Here is a 19,580-nt window from a genome sequence, read left to right as displayed (position 1 = left end):
GGATACATAGACACAGACAGACAGACAGACAGATGGATAGACAGACAGACGATAGACAGATGGATAGATAGATAGATAGATAGATAGATAGATAGATAGATAGATAGATAGATAGACAGACAGACAGACGATAGACAGATGGATAGATAGATAGATAGATAGATAGATAGATAGATAGATAGATAGATAGATAGATAGATAGACAGACAGACGATAGACAGATAGACAGATGGATACATAGATAGACACAGACAGATAGACGGATGGATAGACATACAGATAGACGGATGGATAGACAGACAGATAGACGGATGGATAGACAGACAGATAGACGGATGGATAGACAGACAGATAGACGGATGGATAGACAGATGGATACATAGACACAGACAGACAGACAGACAGACAGACAGACAGACAGACGGACAGACGGACAGACAGACGGACGGACAGACGGACGGACAGACGGACGGACAGACGGACGGACCGACAGACGGACGGACCGACAGACGGACCGACAGACGGACCGACAGACGGATAGACAGACGGATAGACAGACGGATAGATAGATGGATAGATAGAGACAGATGGATAGACAGACGGATACATAGATAGATAAGCTTGTAGGTGGAGAAAAAATATTCAGTTACACTATTTTAAAGTGTCCTTGTTACAGTGTAATTCTACATTTAAGTATGGAGTAATAATTAACTACATGTACTTACTACAGGGTTAGTTGCACATAATTATGCATACTATATAGCCTAATTATTACTATAGTAACACCATGTGACGTGTGAAAAGGACACTGTAAAATAGAGTGTCATCTAATATTCCTGCAGTGCTCAGCTATAGTGTGTAGAAGCAGTTTGACCATCTCACCTCCGGACGGCCACAGACTTTGACGTGCAGTTACTAGCGATGAGAGGAATTAGTCGTGGGACATGAGTGTGCTGAAAATACAAAAACAAACAGTCAACACATGCAGACACAGTGCAGTCAGACAGACAGAATGAACTCCTGCACGCCACCGTTTCTCACCCGTATGATGATGCGTATGGCCGCTGTGCCGGATGTGGCCATCACTCTGGCACAGTTAGGGATGAGATTGAAGAGCACCGGAACGATGGCCTCTGCTCCATGATCGAACTTATTCCCTAATAGTGTGGAAAGATGCCTGCACAAACATAACACAATAAATTGGTGCTCTTTAAAATTAACACAAAACAATAGCAAGAATCCACAAATCAAGATCCAGTAGACTGCAAAAAGGAATCGCTTTGCTCTGTGAGCCTATTGACTCGTCTCTAGCCCTTAATCAAGTGGTTGATGGGAAACAGATCTCAATAATCTGCATACTATGCACACACAGCTTTCTAATGCCAGAGATCTGAGTTAACATTGTTCAAGATGTCAGACACTCACGCCACTGTGATGCAAGCCTCCCGCACCACCTGAGAACGCAGGTCTTTTGCCGACAGCTTAAATGCACCATCCAATAGGCGCAGGTGCTGGTAAAAACAATCATAGTCTGCTGCCCCGGCAACCAGCAGAGATCGGATTTTCTTCAGCTGTGGAGGGAGAGGGAGGGGAAAACAAGACCACATCAAAGTCACACATGAATGGGATGCATAGGCAAAGCTACATAAAAGGCCAGATAGAGATTTTTTTTTTTTTAAAGTGTAAACAATCCCTATGTATGGTCACAAAGAAAACTCTAGGTCTAGTGCATCCCAGTGCCATCCCCTCTTAATAACCACAATTAACCAGCAAACAAGTTCAGTCACTTCTTGGAAACAAAATACGGAAACATAATGGTGATGTGTTTAAAGTCGGCATTAAATGAAAATTCACCCTATGCATTTTGTAAATGCATTTTATAGATGTTATTGTGAATAATCATCCATGCGTTTCAATTTTTTATTTGGGCCTCGTAATGTTCAATCAAAATGTCAACTTAATCTTCCAGTAAGACGACAGACTTCTCTGGCGATGCAGGACTTCTCCAACCATTTATTCTGATTAAACCTCAGCCCTCCACTATTGACTGCAAGTATATTGAGTTTGTACAATATATCTGTATATTAAAAAAAACTAAAACAAGGCAATACCGTTTATATCGATATACAGTAGATTGATGTTATGAGCGCATCTGAAAAATAGCAGAGGAAAGCAGTGAGCTGCTGCGGGGAAGAGCATAATCCAATTTGTCCTAAACTTGAGACATGCTTTATATTAAGGGCTTCAAAATAACTCGTAAGAAAGTAATCAACGCAGCTTACCCTGTCAGATGCTCTGACATATACTAGTGCGGTTTAATGAGTTTGAGATGTTATGTTTTTTCTCAGTGCATAATGTATATATTTATCACATGCAAATATTTCCATATTCCTAGACGAGCCTTATGCAAGCGAGTCTCCGCTAAACTTCGCAGACTTCAGTGAACGAGTGCGCGCCAAACAGACGCAATGGAGTAGGAGTGACTAAAATACATTTTGATAAAATTTTAAAGAAATTTTAAACCTACAAGCAAGTGTAGGAGTATTTTTATGAGTAGTAACTTTAAAGAGATCTAACTGCAAGCTTGCATTCAACTTTGAGTGCAATGCCCACATCTCAAAATTCTGTTAAGAAATAGTGGGAATAACAAGCCACAACCCTACATTTTTTCTTTTGCATAATCCGTTACATTCGGATGGTCATCAAAATACACGGGGTTGATTCAACAAAGAGTTGGTCACTTGTTCCCTTATTGAAAAGATTTTAACAAAGAAATGAATAATGAATTGACTGCAGTCGAATCAGTAACCTAATGAAAGCTGTTTTATTATACACAGAGTGGGTCCCCTCATGGGGGCAGCCATGTTGAGATCACATGACCAGTCGAATTGACTTCCTTTATCTCGGTAACCGCCATTTAACTGGACATGTTAGGTCACTTGATCAATTAATTATGGCTGACTGTAAATAGTGCATTTTTAAACAGTGGCATTAGTAACTGAAACTGTGGTTTTGCACAATGCTGCATCCACACCACTAGGTGTCAGTGAATCTCCAAGGCAACTGTTATATCAACTAGCGTAACTTAGACAAAAATGCTTGCACAAGTGTTTAAATCGTGTGTGTTGAACTCACCGCGCTTGTTCTATGGTCCCAGTCGTGTTTATCGTCAGATAGAATCTCACGGATCTTGTTTAGATTATCCTCCAGGTCCCGTGAGGAGTAGATCTGCGTCAGGAGAGAGACACAAGAGTTTTAGATCAAACACTTCCAAGCCTTTGATCAAACATCAACGTGAACGTTATGAAACCCTCAGGTAGATTCGTAATTAGGTTCTGAGGAATCTCTCATTTATAGGCAAGTGTGTGTCTCACCTGAACCGTGGGGACGTCTGTGAATGCTTTGATAAAATCCTCCTCATCCACAGCTCCTGCCGCTTCCTTAGAGGCTCCTGCAACACACACGATTGACATCCATTAAAACACAAGACAACTATGAAGTTTATGAGGGGTAGATGTATCCGTCTAACACTGTGTGTGACATTTTTAATCTCAATCACGCTGACAGACAACTGACAGCTCTGGGCGCTACCATAGAAACTGAGGTGTTACTATGGCGATCGTTGTATTGCCATGCAAAAGGGAGGGTGTTCTTTGTGTACTAAGTATGTGATTATGTTTTAGGTTTATGTGTGATATAAATAGGTGGGGGAGGAAGTTGTAAACTACGTTATATTGTAAAATGATTTTCTTAAAACCGTATACCATATTCAGTGAAATAGCCCTTTGCAACCTATTACAGGAGGGAGGAAACCCATCCGACACATTAACAGCTCTCAATCCTAATGGACTTCCTGTCTATCTTCCTGTCTGGCTGTAATTGAGCGATCAATCATGAGGGGGTGTGGCCACATCAGCACCAGTGAGCTGTCAATCAGCCTTCAGGAAAACCCATTTTGGGTGGAGCTTTGGTATTGAGCCTCAGCAGAAACATCAATTCATTGTGAACTGCTGCTGATACGAACCAAGTATTTGTAAAAAGGTATTTGTGCAAACTTCTCGTTCTGTAAAAGCATCAGGTTCATGCAGCTACAAAAATTACATTAATTACTTATGTGTGCAAGCAGCTGCACGGTTCTGGATAAATTGCGAATCACGATTTTTCGTTTCAAACTGAGATGATTCTCAACAGACAACTAAACAAAATAACATGTAATTCACTAGAGGTTCTGACAAAATGTTAATTGCTGCACAGTCTTAAAATGTTTAATTATTCTGAATGAATAAAAAAACAAAAACAGGTTGAATGAATGATTCAATGACTCACTCATAAATACCTCACTTGTTTGTTTACTGGATGAATCAGTGTTTTTGAACAAATCTCTTCAATGAAAATATATTTTTTAACGGTCACTTGGCGACACAAACATTATTTGAAGTTACTATAAAAAGGCGTTTTTCTCTAATTTGATTGCTTCCGTAGACATCAGTGTTCATCTGAACTATAAACATTTATCCCAGTGCTTCTGTGATAATATGAATTAAGGTAACAGAAATAATGGCACTGTGTGGTCTGTGACGCTGTTTCACACTTATACGTGATAACTGGTCTCTCTGGGTCAGCGGCAGCGCAAACGCATATTTGAATGTTCTGGTTTGATTTTGTCAAAGGTTTAATAGACACAGGCGAATCGTCATTTAAGAATGAGATTGCGTGGGTGTTTGAATCGAGATCGCAATCTTTTAACGATTAATCTTGCAGCTCTAACTTGCATTGAAATAAACTAAACTAAATACTCATTCATTATTTATTCTTAGGAGCCTCTTTGTAACGTTTCCTTCAATGATATTCAAACTTGTAGAACTGGGTGTTAAGATAGTGTATGTATGTATATATATGTATATATATATATATATATATATATATATATATATATATATATCATACAATGATAGAGGATTCTATTCATGACTTTACAACAACCAATAGAGATTTTTCTATATTGTAGCAGGAATTTTGTTTATAAACAATGCAAAACCATAAAAAGTAGAGTACTAAAAAAATATAAAGCAAAATGTGTCCCAAACAAGTCAAGTCCCAAAAACTGACAACTAAGATATTAACAATGCAAAGCTAAATAAATGTAAGGCTGCTGAGCAATATCACAAGCGTCTGCATATCCACTATTTTACAACAGCTTTGAATGTGGTTCATCAAACCAGAATTTAGGAGAGTATTGATCTCTTTTATAATATTAGTTGAGTCCTTTGTTCTAAACGTTATGTAATGTGAAGCTGCTTTTGCACTGATGCCAGAAATATTTTAGTTTGTGTCCATCAAGTTCCAAATAAAAATAGATATAGCTTTCAAAGCAAAGTACCTTTCATTTGTGAATTCATTAATTCACTGGATGGTCTAAAAATAAATAGGATTTACAACATGGTTATTTAATAAATACAGAAGCCATTTTTCATTTCATTTCCAACCAATACATATATATTCATATCCATATCATAATAATGCTTTAGATGTAACACCCAGCCCATAAGCTTATCATACCTTTCTGAAAGCACAGACTAATTGAGTCAGTCAGTGATTAGTTAGTTTACTACTTTATTAATCCCACAAGGGGCAATTACAGTAGGGTGCAAAACAACACACTCATTTCAGACATGAAACAGAACATATAGCCAAATTAAAACACATATTAAAAGAGTCATATTACAACATGCTTCAAAAGGATCAATCCACTCATAATGACCCAAAAGTGGATTATTTTTTAAAGAACACACGTGTCTCACCTGTCTTGGCAGCACCAGTAGCACTGGGTCGTCTGGCACTGCCGGCGGCTTCTCCAGGTTTCTTGGGTACTTTGGGTACCTTAAACGCAGCCTGAGCCGACGACGGCCTGCTTCCGTCCACAGAGTCATCGTCGTCAAAACTACGATCTGAGAGAAGCAACGAGAAGATGAATCAATTGGTTAGCAAAGTCAAGACGTGCCGGCAGCATATCAACAGACGAGCTAATTGTAAATTTTGTTCCAGGATAGACTTACTGCACAATGATAAGCAAAAACCACTTATTTCTGTGCCAACTTGCATAGTCACATATTCTAGTCCCAATGCAGTTGGTTCAATAAAAAGGAAATCTATCAATGAACAAATCCCCTTCTTCTGAAACCCAATAGGTTTTAGGATCATATCACCAAGTATGCCGAGTACAAGGTCTGATTTCCTCCCCACCACAATATCAGCTTTAGTAAATCAATGACCAGCCCAGAACCAGGAACTATTAGGGGCCTATCAATTACTGAACAGCAAAAACAGGAAGTATAGGTACAGTTAATGACTCGCACACATGCACAAACAAAGAGAAATGCCTTCAAAACTCAAAAGCCCAAAGCCACCCACACACAAGAACAGATTGGGCGCTTCCAGTAAGAACAAACAGCCTTTCGTTTCATCTACCAGCTGTTAAAACGCCCCAAATCTCCACGGCACCTGGGCGACGTCCAATGCCTGCACTGATTCAGACGTCAACGTTCATTTGAGCCACCGGCATCATATCAAACAGGTATATTTCGAGAAGACACTCACAGTCACAGATGCGTTTGCAGATGAGGCGCCTCATGCCTGAAGGCGGGCGTGGCTCTCTCTCGTATCCGAGGCAACGCCCAAGCTGCCGCTCACATGACAGTGACTCTCACGGTGACAAAATATCCCCAGACGGTTCGGCAAGGCACACACCACAGTTCACAGAAACCACCACCCAAAAGCTGGTCGGCATCTTCTCTCTCTCTCTCAATTACTCTCTCTCTCCATCCCCCCTCGTCTCCTGCTCCATCACTCCCTCGCACTTTGCTGCACACCGTCCCCGTCCCCCGCCCGCCTCCTTCCCAGCTCCCGAAGAGCCAATCAGGAGAGTGATGACATCATCTATAAGCAGCCAGTGAGCTTTGAGATTTGAGGATGCTTCTTGCATGTCAATGGGGCTCATTTCGTCTGGAGCTCAAGCTAAGCTAATTAGCATCACGTCGGTGTGTGATCACCTTAGTTTAAACACATTCACGGTCAAACATGCACAGCTGAATAAAATGCATAAATACAGATGAGAACGAAGGCCACACCCCTACAGCCGAGACATGGTCTTTGATTGCATATGAAAGTGTTTGTGTGTGTGTGTGTGTGTGTGTGTGTGTGTGGGCAATCGGCATTGTGACCCTGATTGCACTGACACATTATGGATGCTGACCCCACTAGCGGAGCTGAAAGGGCTCTGTGTGTCTGACTATGTGTGTAGCATTATTAGCATAGTAGCATAACCCACCCTTTGTTGAGACAGGAGGGCGTGAACAACAATTCAACAAGGACGGGCCAATGACGACCGTAGAGAGAGAGATCAATCGAGAATGAGGCCGGCCGAAAGGAACAAAACAGCAACAGGAAGCAAGAGAGAAAGAGGGGACAAGCTGAAGGGAAAAGGGGGAAAAGGGGGAAAAGGGAGAAAAGGCAAGGACGAAGTGTGAGAGAGAGAGAGAGAGAGAGAGAGATGGCCGCTTGCAAAAGGCTGTTGCCATGACAACAAGATCAGCCCACATCAGTGGATTTGAAAGATTGGAGAGGAAAAAAGGGCTGATTCACACTGGTTTAAATTTTGGTCAGCCAAAAATGGCTTGCTCAAGTCAGAAACTATTTTTTATTAAGAAGCAGCAGCAGAAGAGGTTATGAGAAGAAAAATTGGTTGTACTTTATTTTAAGGTGACGTGGTTACATTGTACTTAAGTACTGAGTAATATTAATTAACTACATGTAATTACTACAGAGTTACAGTTAGGTTTTGGTTTAGGGCTAGTTACTTGTAATTATGTATAATTTATTATTATTACCATAGTAAGTACATGTATTAGCATGTAGCTACGTAACCTTAAAATAAAGTCATACAGAAATATTTTTCGAAGCAATATTTGCTTCAAAGCAAGATATTGCTTCTATACTTACGAGTTAAGTTGCATTTTTTAATGAATATTTTTGGTGGAAAAGGCCATCCATCATAAAAGTCACAATGAAATGCAGTGTACTGTCATAAGTCAACGCACAATTACTTCTATTCAATCAATGAATAAAAAAAAATAAAAAAAGAAAGATTAATACATAATTTCTTGAAAGAGTTGTAATATTGTATTGTGACAGTTATTGATATAAAAAAAGTATCGCCACCATATTGAGAGTTATGAAGAATAGCAGTATGTAACAGCAGAGGTAGTTTAAAAACAAAAGTAACTAACTACACACTAGTACATGACATTTCTCAGTCAAAACTGACCTGGAAACACACACTGACAGTCAAACACCATATTGCTTATGGCTGGGTGACTGAGTGAGTGCTGATGTCTGAGTCCTCACTGGTCAGTCCGTAACTTAACTGGCTTTCTAATCTGGTTATCAGGATTATGACGAGGAAGAGCTATGTAGTAGGGCCCACCGAAACGAACAGCGAACATAAGCTTCATTTATAGTCAAGAGACACACAGCATCTCATACTAGTGTACTTCAATTTCCAGGCCAAGAGCTGAGGAGTCTAATAATGGGTAGCGGAGGCAACAAAATGCCCTAGAAACCAGGTCACACTTGAACTCCCAAGGGACAAAACCCACTGATGCAGAAACCAATATAACTAGTATGTCAGAGAGATTTAATGCAATATATTCTGATCAAATTCCATTGCTTTAATGGTTGGCGACTTTAAAGGGATACTTCACCGCTAAATTGGGTCATTTATGTAGAAGAAATGTGAAATTGTTTTAGAAGTTGGTGCCTTCTAGACAGAGAAAAGCCAGAAAATGTATTTTTGGCTCATGTGGATGAAAGACAACAACTCCCAGAATGCACTTGCTTCGCTGCCCTACAAGGACACTCCCAAGCCACGCCTCCCGGTTACAGAGGGCAGTATCAGAAGAAATTATACAACTAGGCTACTAGTCGACTCGAAACTGAAAAGACGGCGTTTTATCGTGAGATCCCCCTATGGGCGGGTTGAAGACATGCGGGACGAGCTCCTCCTACTGGCTGGAGTCTCTCGCCTCTGGACAGAAAAGCCTCCGATGACGCAAAATTATGATTTTTGGGTCATCTGAGTTTTTTTTCCAGACACACAATACAGAAATCTCTCGTCTCAGGGGGACATGAGGGAGGGAAGCAAGGTCACTCGAAAATACTACCGGGCTTCTACTTATACAAAGCTTAATGCTAATCAGTGAAGTATCCCTTTAAAGACAAGTAGCTGAAAGAATAGCCATAGGATAGAGTATTTTCTGGACAACAACTCATTAAAAAAACTAAATAAAAACACTGACTGATTAGCATCTGATTGCATCCAAACCAAATAAACAGAGCGTAATGCATACCTAATGTACACAAACAACACAACAGCGTAGTTATTTCTAATCTACTTATTAGATAAACGCACTCACCATCTCCATCGTCACCCACAGACATGGCTATACTGCTTCTGAGAAGAGGCAGCTCTTTCACTCTCTCCTTCTCCCGTCCTTCTCTCTCTCTCTGTCACGCTGTGTCAGAGTAATGCCGTGACAGGCACAGCTCTCTCTCTACAACCCTCTCCTCACAGCGGCTCCATTGGCAAAGCCATTGGACAGAAAAAAAAACGCTTTGAATGTCGTCCACTTTGTCTTCTGCCAAATTTAAAAACGACTGGTGAGGAAGTTGGTTGCATGGTGATCGATCCCCTTCCTGTTCTTATAGTGAAATCTGGCAAGATCTCAAGGCACATGGCCAGGTAAAACAAACAGTTTAACACTTTTGGAAGTTCACCAATACTTCTGAGGAAACATGTTGAAATGTGTAGGGTCTGTGAGATCAATATGAATCTGATTTTATTCATTTAATTGCCTATAGCAGCAGAGGAATAGTCTGAATCTGTTTTCCAGATTATAGGCAATGGGTCTGCATTAGTGCTGTATCAACATAAAGAGCCAGTTGGGTCAACTTGAGTTTGTAAGTAAGGTAGTTTAGGTATTGGTAAATTTAGGTATTGGGTAGGATTAAGGGATGTAGAATAAGGCATTGATATGTGCTTTAGAGGTAGTAATAAACAGCCAATATCCTGGTAATATGCATGCTAATAAGCAACTAGTTAATATTAATGAGAATTTGACTCTATACTAAAGTGTTACCGCACTGAGTTATTAATCAGATTATTGGGTACTCCATAGTTAGACCCAAAACTCACTTATGTCTAAGGACATGCAATATAGCTAATTGCTTCAAAACACACAAAGCATGATAATAAATAATTCAGGTAAGTCCAAAGAATCAGAGACAATGTAAGTGGTGACCGGAAAAGAGTTTGAACAGGCATGAACCAGCAATAAACGGCTGCATATACTCAACGATTATACTGTTAAACTAAGCAAACCAAGTTATCATATAATAGTTCGAAATAAACAGCTAGCCTACCAAATCCATTGCATGACTTGAAGACATTAATGTAGGGGTACATGAGCCGCACGGGCTTCAAAACTACGCACTTGATAATATATTTTTACTTTTTTGACAATAAACAAGCCAGAATGAGAACATAACACGAATGAAATCAACAACCGCACTTAATTATGACCTTGCTTAAAGGGTTAGTTCACTAACCCAACCCTGAACTAACCCTTTAAATCGACCATTGCTAAGTAATTGATTAAAATATTATCGACAATTAATCGATCGTCGATAGGGGTGTAACAATATATCGTGTCACAATATATCGCAACACAAAAATGCAACAATATGTATCGTGAATAGTTCACCCAAAATAAAAATTACTATGTGAGAATTTTTTAGTTTTCAGAGTTTTAGTGTCAGTACTACATTAAAATATTATATATAATGTTGAATATAATGTATAATAATGCAATATGGGAATATCTGTGTAAAAAAAGTGGCCTACATTATTTTAAATGTATCTAGTCAGTGACAGAGAAACATATTCGTCTAAAATAATCCTGTATTTTCAGCTTCAGAATCATGAATATTTTTATTCTGGTGTCTCTATTGTCCTGTGCTTTGGGTTTCCAGCACCAAGTCCAAGAATATTCATTTATACACACAATATAATATCAAATTTATCAGTTTAATAAACAGTACATTTTTTGTTAATCTTTTATCATATGTCTTGGAGTATCACAATAATATCGTATCGTGAGTTCAGTATTGTGATATGTATCGAATCGTGACATGAGGGTATCGTTACACCCCTAATCGTCTATGAATCGTTAGCATCCCAGTACAGATATATTGTGCATCTCTGGTAACAACTGTCCCTCAACTACTGAACCTACTTTTAGCATACAACAAACACCATGTGATGCGCCTGGACACATTATCAGTGATGTTTCCTGGGGTCATCGGGTGTTTCGGGTCTTCCAACAATCAGACACACTGACCCAGATGACCCCATTAATACATGTATAAACACATGTTTACCCCTATAAAGTCAACAGCTGCAAGCATGAAAAAAGCAACCATGGAATAGCTTGTTAAGTCACTGTAAAACACATTACTAGACCACAACAACATGTGAGCAGCACAGTGTGATCCGTCTGGAGATCCAGCTCTGCCATCACATAACATATGCCAAATACATCATGGAGATTTCCAAGGCCGTGGAAGTCTGACACCATCTCCCCTTTTTAGATGCTAGCACTCGCATTAAAGCTAACTTATTGGAGACAGAAGGGACACGCAGAAATCCAGCATTAAGTAGGAGCCAATCGCTTTATGTTGATGCTAACCCTCTAGTAATGCTAATGCTAATGAAAAACATGAGGATTAGCATTTAGATGAAAGTAGCATTCCGGTTAAAGCTGCGGCTCAGATGTCAAAGGCTTATGTTCAGGGCTGTGGTCAAAGACACTGACAAAGACTAATATTAGCATTGTAACCGAAGCTAACGGAGACGAGTGTTGCAAACAAGATTCAGCGAGTTGAAAGCTAACTTACCTTGACTCAGGCTGAGGGCCATGTTCCCCGAATTCAGCACTTCATCAAAACGGCTCAGAATGGTCTGTAACCTGAAACACACAGAACAGAGATGATTTGAGATTGATGATCACACAAAATGTAAAAACAAACATTAGCATGAATATTATAGTCATACTTCTGCTCTCCTAACCAAGAAAACCATCACAAGGTAAGGCATTATGGGGTGTAGTAGAGTTGGGAGATATCAAAGTCAATAATTTTGCCGGCAAAACATTTTGGGGGGGATAAAATTTTCTAATGTTTTATTTTATTTTTTATATCTCTTATGCTCAGCAAGGCTGCATTTATTTGATTAAAAATACAGTAAAACAGTAACAATGCATCCTGAATGCAAAATGCACAGACCCCACAAATGTATGATTTTAACACGCTTTTTTTTTGCCATCAAGTTTCCTAAAACCGTGTCATTAGTTTCACAAACTTTCTTTGTCCTGCAAGTATGAAAGCATCAAAGTTCATTTCCGTGAATCTGTTCCAATGGTCAGTTTCAGTGAATCAATTTAAAATTCAGATTCAGATTCGCTCATGTCATCACTTAAATATGTTCACAGAAGTGTTGTGTAATGTATTAAAATATTTTAGTAAAACAAATACATAGGTAAATAATATTAATACTTTTTTGTTTTGTTTACCAAGTTTGGATAAACTGATCCATATGAATACAAATGAGAAATATTCTCCCTTGGATCCATTTAGCAAAAAGCAGTCTAGAAAGCAAGCCTACTTTAAATATTTAAATACTGTATTTTACTTATGCATTAAATAATTTTATTATATTTTGCCCCAATGGCTGTTTGGTTGAAATTGTGGATTCACGGAGTAGGAAAAAAAACTAATTGAATATCAACAAAAGGCAAAAAAAAAAAAAAATCCATTGGTTTAGTAATATCGCCCAGCCATAAAGCGACGGTATGGTGCAATAAAAATGCAATAAACATATCTTTCGGTTTTACTGCATTAAACGCATCTTGCAACAGAATAAAACTGTTGCAACGGCACCTAAGGCCTTAATCTGTCCATCACAATAATGCTGCTTCCTACAGAAACAGATACAGACAAGTCCAACATCACTCACAGAAAATATTCAGCCAAGTAGCTTTAAAGTCCATTAATTTACTTGAAAAATGTTTCAGCCATAAAATTTGTATTAAAGGCAATACATGATACAACACTGATAACCACTGTAACAAATGGAAGCATTACACACACACAAACATATTTAAAACAAAGCTCATCTGCAGTGTGCACTTACAAGTCAATGCTTAATTACTAGTCTAAGTGCCTGCCAAACTCAACAAGACTATTTTCAGCACAAGGAACAATTAACAAGACAACGCAGCACAAATTACTGTCCCTCAATGTATAGCAGAACGAACACTAAAGTACAGCTATAAAATATCAAGAATGATGCTTAAACCTTGCATGAGACTAAACGATATTTGGATACATTCGCTGGTCCTGCAGACCTTCTTCAGTCATGAACCAACAACGTGCGCATTTACTTTCTCACATGCAGTATGCATGCAAATGCACATTCAAGACCACATGTGAGATGTTGCATGTGTGTGTGTGTGCTTAACGCAGTGCTTGCAGTCAGGCATGTTCTTACACATGCAGAATCACAGATCAGCAATCCCTATTAACGCAACCGGTTTAGGATCTCTGCTCTTTCTAACCAAAATGGTGCCGCTGAAGACGACAGGGTCTAAAATGCAATGAAACAGAGAGAAAGTGAATGAACAGCCAAGAACGAGAAGAAAGAGAACATGCGACGAGAGGAATAAGATGAAAAGGGTAAAAGAGGACGGCATGCGCGGTCCCACCCACCTGCTCAGACATACTGCCCTTCACATACACAAGAGGATCGCTGAAAACACTCCACTGCCGTGTGTCCGCCACAGAAAACTAACAAACTGTTTACCGGTTTGTGTGTGTGTGTGAGTGTGAGAGAGAGAGATAGATAGACAGCACAAAGATTCTATTCCCCTTTACATAACCTCCTGTCTGGAACACACACCAGTGGGAGGGGCTAAAGCTGTGGAGCTCAGAGACAGGGCTCCCACCCCTCCCCCTCCAGGCATGGACACACACACACACACACACACACACACACACACACACACACACACACACACACACACACACACACACACACACACACTTAAGCACCATTCGCATTCCCCCTCTCCTCACTGCCGCCCCCCGTGTCTTGCCTTGGCTCAGTCGTTTCAGACTGCCCTCTCGCTCTCCTTCCTTCCTGTCTTGACTTATAGTTGTGTGTGTGTGCGTGTGTGTGTGTGTGTGTGTGTGTGTGTGTGTGTGTGTCCCCAGCTCACGGCCCTGTCCTTTCAAACCATATTCATGTCAACAACACACATGTCCTCTCTTGTAGCCGCTATCTCTTGGTCAGATGAGGGCAGCGCAGCCTCTGAATTACAGTTTTTGTGTGTACAGTAGCTTAGAGTGAATTTCGGGCATGTGTGCCCAACCCTGGAGTGTGAGAGATCAGATCAGATCAGATCATATCAATATGATGTGATGCAACAGGATTCCAAAGGCAAAGTGTAAGAGACAAACAACATTGACCCTAAAAATTATACATACAGGAAAAAAAGTGAGAAGAGTGTGAACTCAAATATTCTCTACGAACTGAACTGATGTAACACTGTCTGGCCAAAATGTTATTTATTTATTTAAATCTATGTCTATGTCTATGTTTGGATCATTATTGCAGTGATTATTATGTTATTTACTTGGCAACAGTTCTTCTAACCCTAATTGATGGAGTGTGTAGCTTTTCATTTCTTAAACAAACATGTAAAGACACATCATGGCCATATTCCAGGATAACAATGTCAAGATTCATCAGGTTTAAACTGTGAAAGAATGGAAGAGAGGGAGCATGAAGAACCTCTGAGTCCTTAAATTCATTGAAAGTCTCTGGGATGTGCTGGAGGAGACTTTACTGAGCGCTGGACTCTTGCTTCGTCCAAAAATGTATGCACCTCTTGATGGAAATAAATGTTGTTATGTTAACTTATTTCCATCAAGAGCTGCATCTATTTTTTGGGGGGGCTACGCAGTGTATATCGATATAATATTTTTCATTGGCCAATAATAGAGATTATTTTAATTTAATTGGCCAATATATACTGTTCAAAATTGGAATATTTTAATACGGATCCACTAAAATCAGTCAAAATAATTTTTGTGTCTTTGGTGATGCGTGCAAAATAACGAGATACAAATTCTACACCAACTTATCAACATGAATTAATAAAATAAATAAAAAGTAAAAGATACTGATATATCATTTCCTGTAGCTCAAACAGTAGAGCGTTGGCGCTTGCAACGCCAAGGTCATGGGTTCGATTCCCAGGGAAAGCAAGAACTGATAAGAATGTAAAATGTGTACCTTGAAATGCAATGTAAGTCGCTTTGGAAAAAGGTGTCTGCCAAATGCATAAATCATGCAAACCTAATGTTTAAGGATGCATGATATGGATAGATTTTTTTTCTAAATGTTTGTGTATATATATATATATATATATATATATATATATATATATATATATATATATATATAAACACATATATATATATATATATATATATATATATATATATATATATATATATATATATATATATATATATATATATATAAACTATATTTTTTAGAGTTTTGTATGATGCATTCTTACACCGTGCCCTAACACGATGCGACAAGATTTCAGCAACAAGCAATTAAGTCTGCCCAAACCAGAGGTGACGAGACAATCTAACAAAAAAATAAAAATACATAAATCACAGCCAATCAACCAAAAGAACATGTGGGCGGAGTCTCTCTGCAAGTGCACTGCACCAAAGTCCTTTAAAGGCAAGTCCTTCCACTCGGTGGCCATATCTGAAACGGGCAGCCATCTCAGTCATGCAAGTACAGCTCCGATGTCTTTGAATGCAGAAACATCAAATTCTCCAAAGATGAACACCAAGCTTAAGATTAAATTTCATATTTAAAATCACCAATGAAATCTGACATCAACCATCACATAAGATTCGTTTCTAAACAATCAAATCATGACAAAAATCTGAAGTCATAATTGCACGTCTCAGAACATTAATGGCTTCTAACAGACGCTGCAGAATCACCAATTGGCGGCGATTGGCTCTTTTATTTAGAAGGCGTGACTTATTCCACCATATTGTGCATTGCACTATCTTCCATTCCTAGTAATGAGTGCTTTGTAAATCTAAAGTTTGTGAAAAGATACATTTTATCGCGTGTGGTGGCGTTAAGTCGGGTTAGGATACGGTGTTAGAAAAAGCAATGAAATGCACAAAATACAAACCAGTGCAGACACAAGCACCTTTGTGTTCTTGACCAGCCGTATTGTCTGAGATAGCGATGTGTCAGAGTCATAACCATGTCACACACCAGACAATGCATCTGACACATACCGTTGCTACTGAAACCAGGCTGAAGGTTCATCCACTCCATATAGTTCAGTTTGTATTGAAACATCTGGACAACACTAAACATGAATCACTCTGAACTGACTCCTGGAAGAATTAATGTAGTGCAACACTGCCAAAATCTAGGACCATGAAACCACAAGAGAGAGAGAAAAAAAAAAAAAGACACAACAACATAAGATTCCTCCAGAAATGAATCCATTATGTACAGAAACAAATTTGATTCAGATTCATTCCCTGGCATTAGTAAAGTGATCATGAAATGTTCAAGATGCAGCCAATGGAGTCTGTCCAAGCGCCTGAAGACTCTTACATCAGACGGAGAGGAATGCAGGAGTATTAGACAGTCTTCAAAAACTCAATTTATCACAGATCAGCAGCGCACACTGATGTCAGCCTGCAAGATTCTATCAGATTATAAGGAATCCTTTCTTAAACACAATGTAAATAGATTTTCACCACTCCATAATAGGAAACCCATGAAGTAATTTCTTAGTAAGTTTATGCATCACTAACATAACAAACACGTTCCTTTTGAGTCTCCAGACTTTAATCCAGTGCATGTATACAAATACTCAATAGAAATGCAATGACAGACTAATAAATAGAGTTCTATGATAATCTAATGCTGTTTCAGAGCTCTTTGGTTTTTATTAAATCAATAGGCTGATCTCAAGAGAAAATGGTCAAGTAAATCCAACCAAGGGATAATGTGTGGATAGAAAATGCATATGATCATAATAAGACACAAAAATGTCCCCACTGCACTGATCTATTTTAGTCTACCAAAAATTGTGTAAAAAATAGTCAGTAATGCATGTAGTTTGAAACTGCATGTCAACAAACTCTCATTATTTTGCAACTACAAGTCAACTAACTAATTTAGAGTATTAGTAGACTGTTAGGTTAGGGTTAGTACAATAAGTTGACATGTAGTTGTAAAGTTACTTAGTTAGCAGAATATCTAAAGTGGACTATCGAAATAAAGTGTAACCATGAATTTGAGTGAAATCAAATATGTTCTGAAATATTTCAAATATGTTAAAATGCACTTATAAATAAATCGGCTATACATGCATATGCTATATAGTCATGATTAATGGTCATACCTGAAAACGCATGTATTCAATAAGTGAATACCCACAAATCAGTAGCTTTTCTCACTTACGCACAATTACCAAATTCAAAAGGCTAGGTGTGTCCATCCCATGTGCATGTGCTCATACATGTACAATTCTTCATAATAAATCACCCACAATACGCCCACAAACAATCGCCTAGATTGAAGTCATTAAAACTGACTCATGTCAGTAATTATAATAATCCAGAAAGTGTCAACACAACTGTGGTGTGGGCACAACATGTGATTGGGTTTGGGACAGAATGATGCTCGTTGGCTTAGCGCAGTGTCATTAAGTTAAATAAATATTTCTAGATGGCTTATGGGTTCAACAGTAAATCATACTAACCGTGCAGAAGGTAGATCTCGTTTGATGAGATCCGCTCTCACTCTCTCTCCCACATGCCGATACACCTCCACTAGTGTTGATATAGCTGCCTCCCGTACCTGTGGAACACACCACACACAATCAGCCTAGAAACACAACTACAGCTTGATCCTTCAACAATCCCACTTTCAATCAGCGACTGAAATGAACTCATTTCCGATGAGAGTTTGTGACACAATAAAATTGCTATCTGTATAAACGCTGATTCATAAATACATTACTGTTCGAAAGTTTGGGGTCGGTATGATTTTTTTATGTGTTTTAAAAGAAGTCTCTTAGCTCACAAAGACTGTATTCATTTGATCAAATATACAGTAATGTTGTAAAATATTATAACAATTTGAAATAACGGTTTTCTATTTTAATATATTTTAAAGTGCAATTCCTGTGATGCAAAAGCTGAATTTTCAGCATCATTACTCCAGTCTTCAGTGTCACATGACTCTTCAGAAATCATTCTAATATGATGATTTGCAGCTGAAGAAAAATTCATTATTATTATTACTCTTATCAATGTTGAAAAGAGTTGTACTTTTTTCTGGAAACTGCAATAAATAAATAAAAATCAGTATTCTTTGATGAATAAGGAGTTAAAAAAAAAACATTTTTTAACATTATAAATGTCTTTACGGTCACATTTGATTAATTTAATACATCTTTTCTGAATAAATATATAAATTTCTTCCAGTCTATCTATCTATCTATCTATCTATCTATCTGGAACCATGAGATTGATCTAGACTTCCCTTTTCAAATCTCTAAAAGATGTCTTTTCCCCATTTCGCCCAGCAGGAGCTTGAATTCAGCTGTTCTTGTCTAAAGCCTAACATTAGCGCAGACTGCCTCCCTCCCTCACACACACACACACAAAGGACAGATACAGAGTGTCCAACTCACTTTACTTTTTCACACACATTCCGAGCATTACATACATACACAGACATACCTGGGGGTTTTGGTCTCCTGTTAGCGAACAGAGATGTGGAACAAATTTACTCAAACTCAAGGGCTGAGCACCGAAACTAAGAGAAAGAGAGAAACAAAGAAATACTGAGTGCGAGTCAGCTTAGACTAAACAGTTCACAACAAGTTCAAATTCTACAAGCATGTACACTGGAGAAAAATGGCTTTAGGTAGGATTTACTTTGAAACCATTTTCATTTTCACTTAAATACAGGTGTAAACAGGTCTAAAACATTTTGAGCTTGTCAACTTTCGACCACTTCCAGAGGTAGTCGAAAACACATTTGACTGGATTGCATGTGGTCGAATGTGTTCAAACAGCCACAAAAGACGCATACTCTCCACCTACTGTAAGCACGATAGCCGGACGGGATTTAAACTTTGTCGGCTGGAGACCCAAGTTTGGTTTGAAGATCAAAAATGCACCAAGCACAATGTTCTCTCACCATTCCTGATTTCTAACACACACTCACAGTGTTCGGCTGGTCTTAGGGCTGTCAGAGCAGAAACGAAAGCTGATGCTCTCTGTATGTTTCTCCGTCGTCTTCGGGTGTGAACTTATGTAAAATGCGTGAGCTTATT

At 38.7% G+C, this 19,580-nt stretch overlaps 1 protein-coding gene across 6 annotated transcripts in view; it reads right to left on the bottom strand.

The window, feature by feature from the left end:
* clasp2 (cytoplasmic linker associated protein 2) overlaps positions 1-19,580 on the bottom strand; it is a 54,647-nt gene that overhangs the window by 28,197 nt on the left and 6,870 nt on the right. For all 6 annotated transcript variants that reach the window (XM_081376046.1, XM_081376048.1, XM_081376049.1 and 3 more), the window contains exons 5-13: positions 18,982-19,057; positions 17,997-18,094; positions 12,010-12,080; positions 5,802-5,948; positions 3,375-3,451; positions 3,136-3,228; positions 1,426-1,571; positions 1,042-1,177; positions 883-953 (exon numbers count right to left, since the gene is read on the bottom strand). In XM_081376046.1, the coding sequence (XP_081232172.1) occupies positions 883-953; positions 1,042-1,177; positions 1,426-1,571; positions 3,136-3,228; positions 3,375-3,451; positions 5,802-5,948; positions 12,010-12,080; positions 17,997-18,094; positions 18,982-19,057 (915 nt within the window). The remainder of the gene's footprint in view (positions 1-882; positions 954-1,041; positions 1,178-1,425; positions 1,572-3,135; positions 3,229-3,374; positions 3,452-5,801; positions 5,949-12,009; positions 12,081-17,996; positions 18,095-18,981; positions 19,058-19,580) is intronic.

Source organism: Scardinius erythrophthalmus (genome assembly GCF_964197995.2).
Source record: "Scardinius erythrophthalmus genome assembly, chromosome: 10".
NCBI lineage: Eukaryota > Metazoa > Chordata > Actinopteri > Cypriniformes > Leuciscidae > Scardinius > Scardinius erythrophthalmus.
This window is presented reverse-complemented; position numbering and strand designations above follow the sequence as displayed.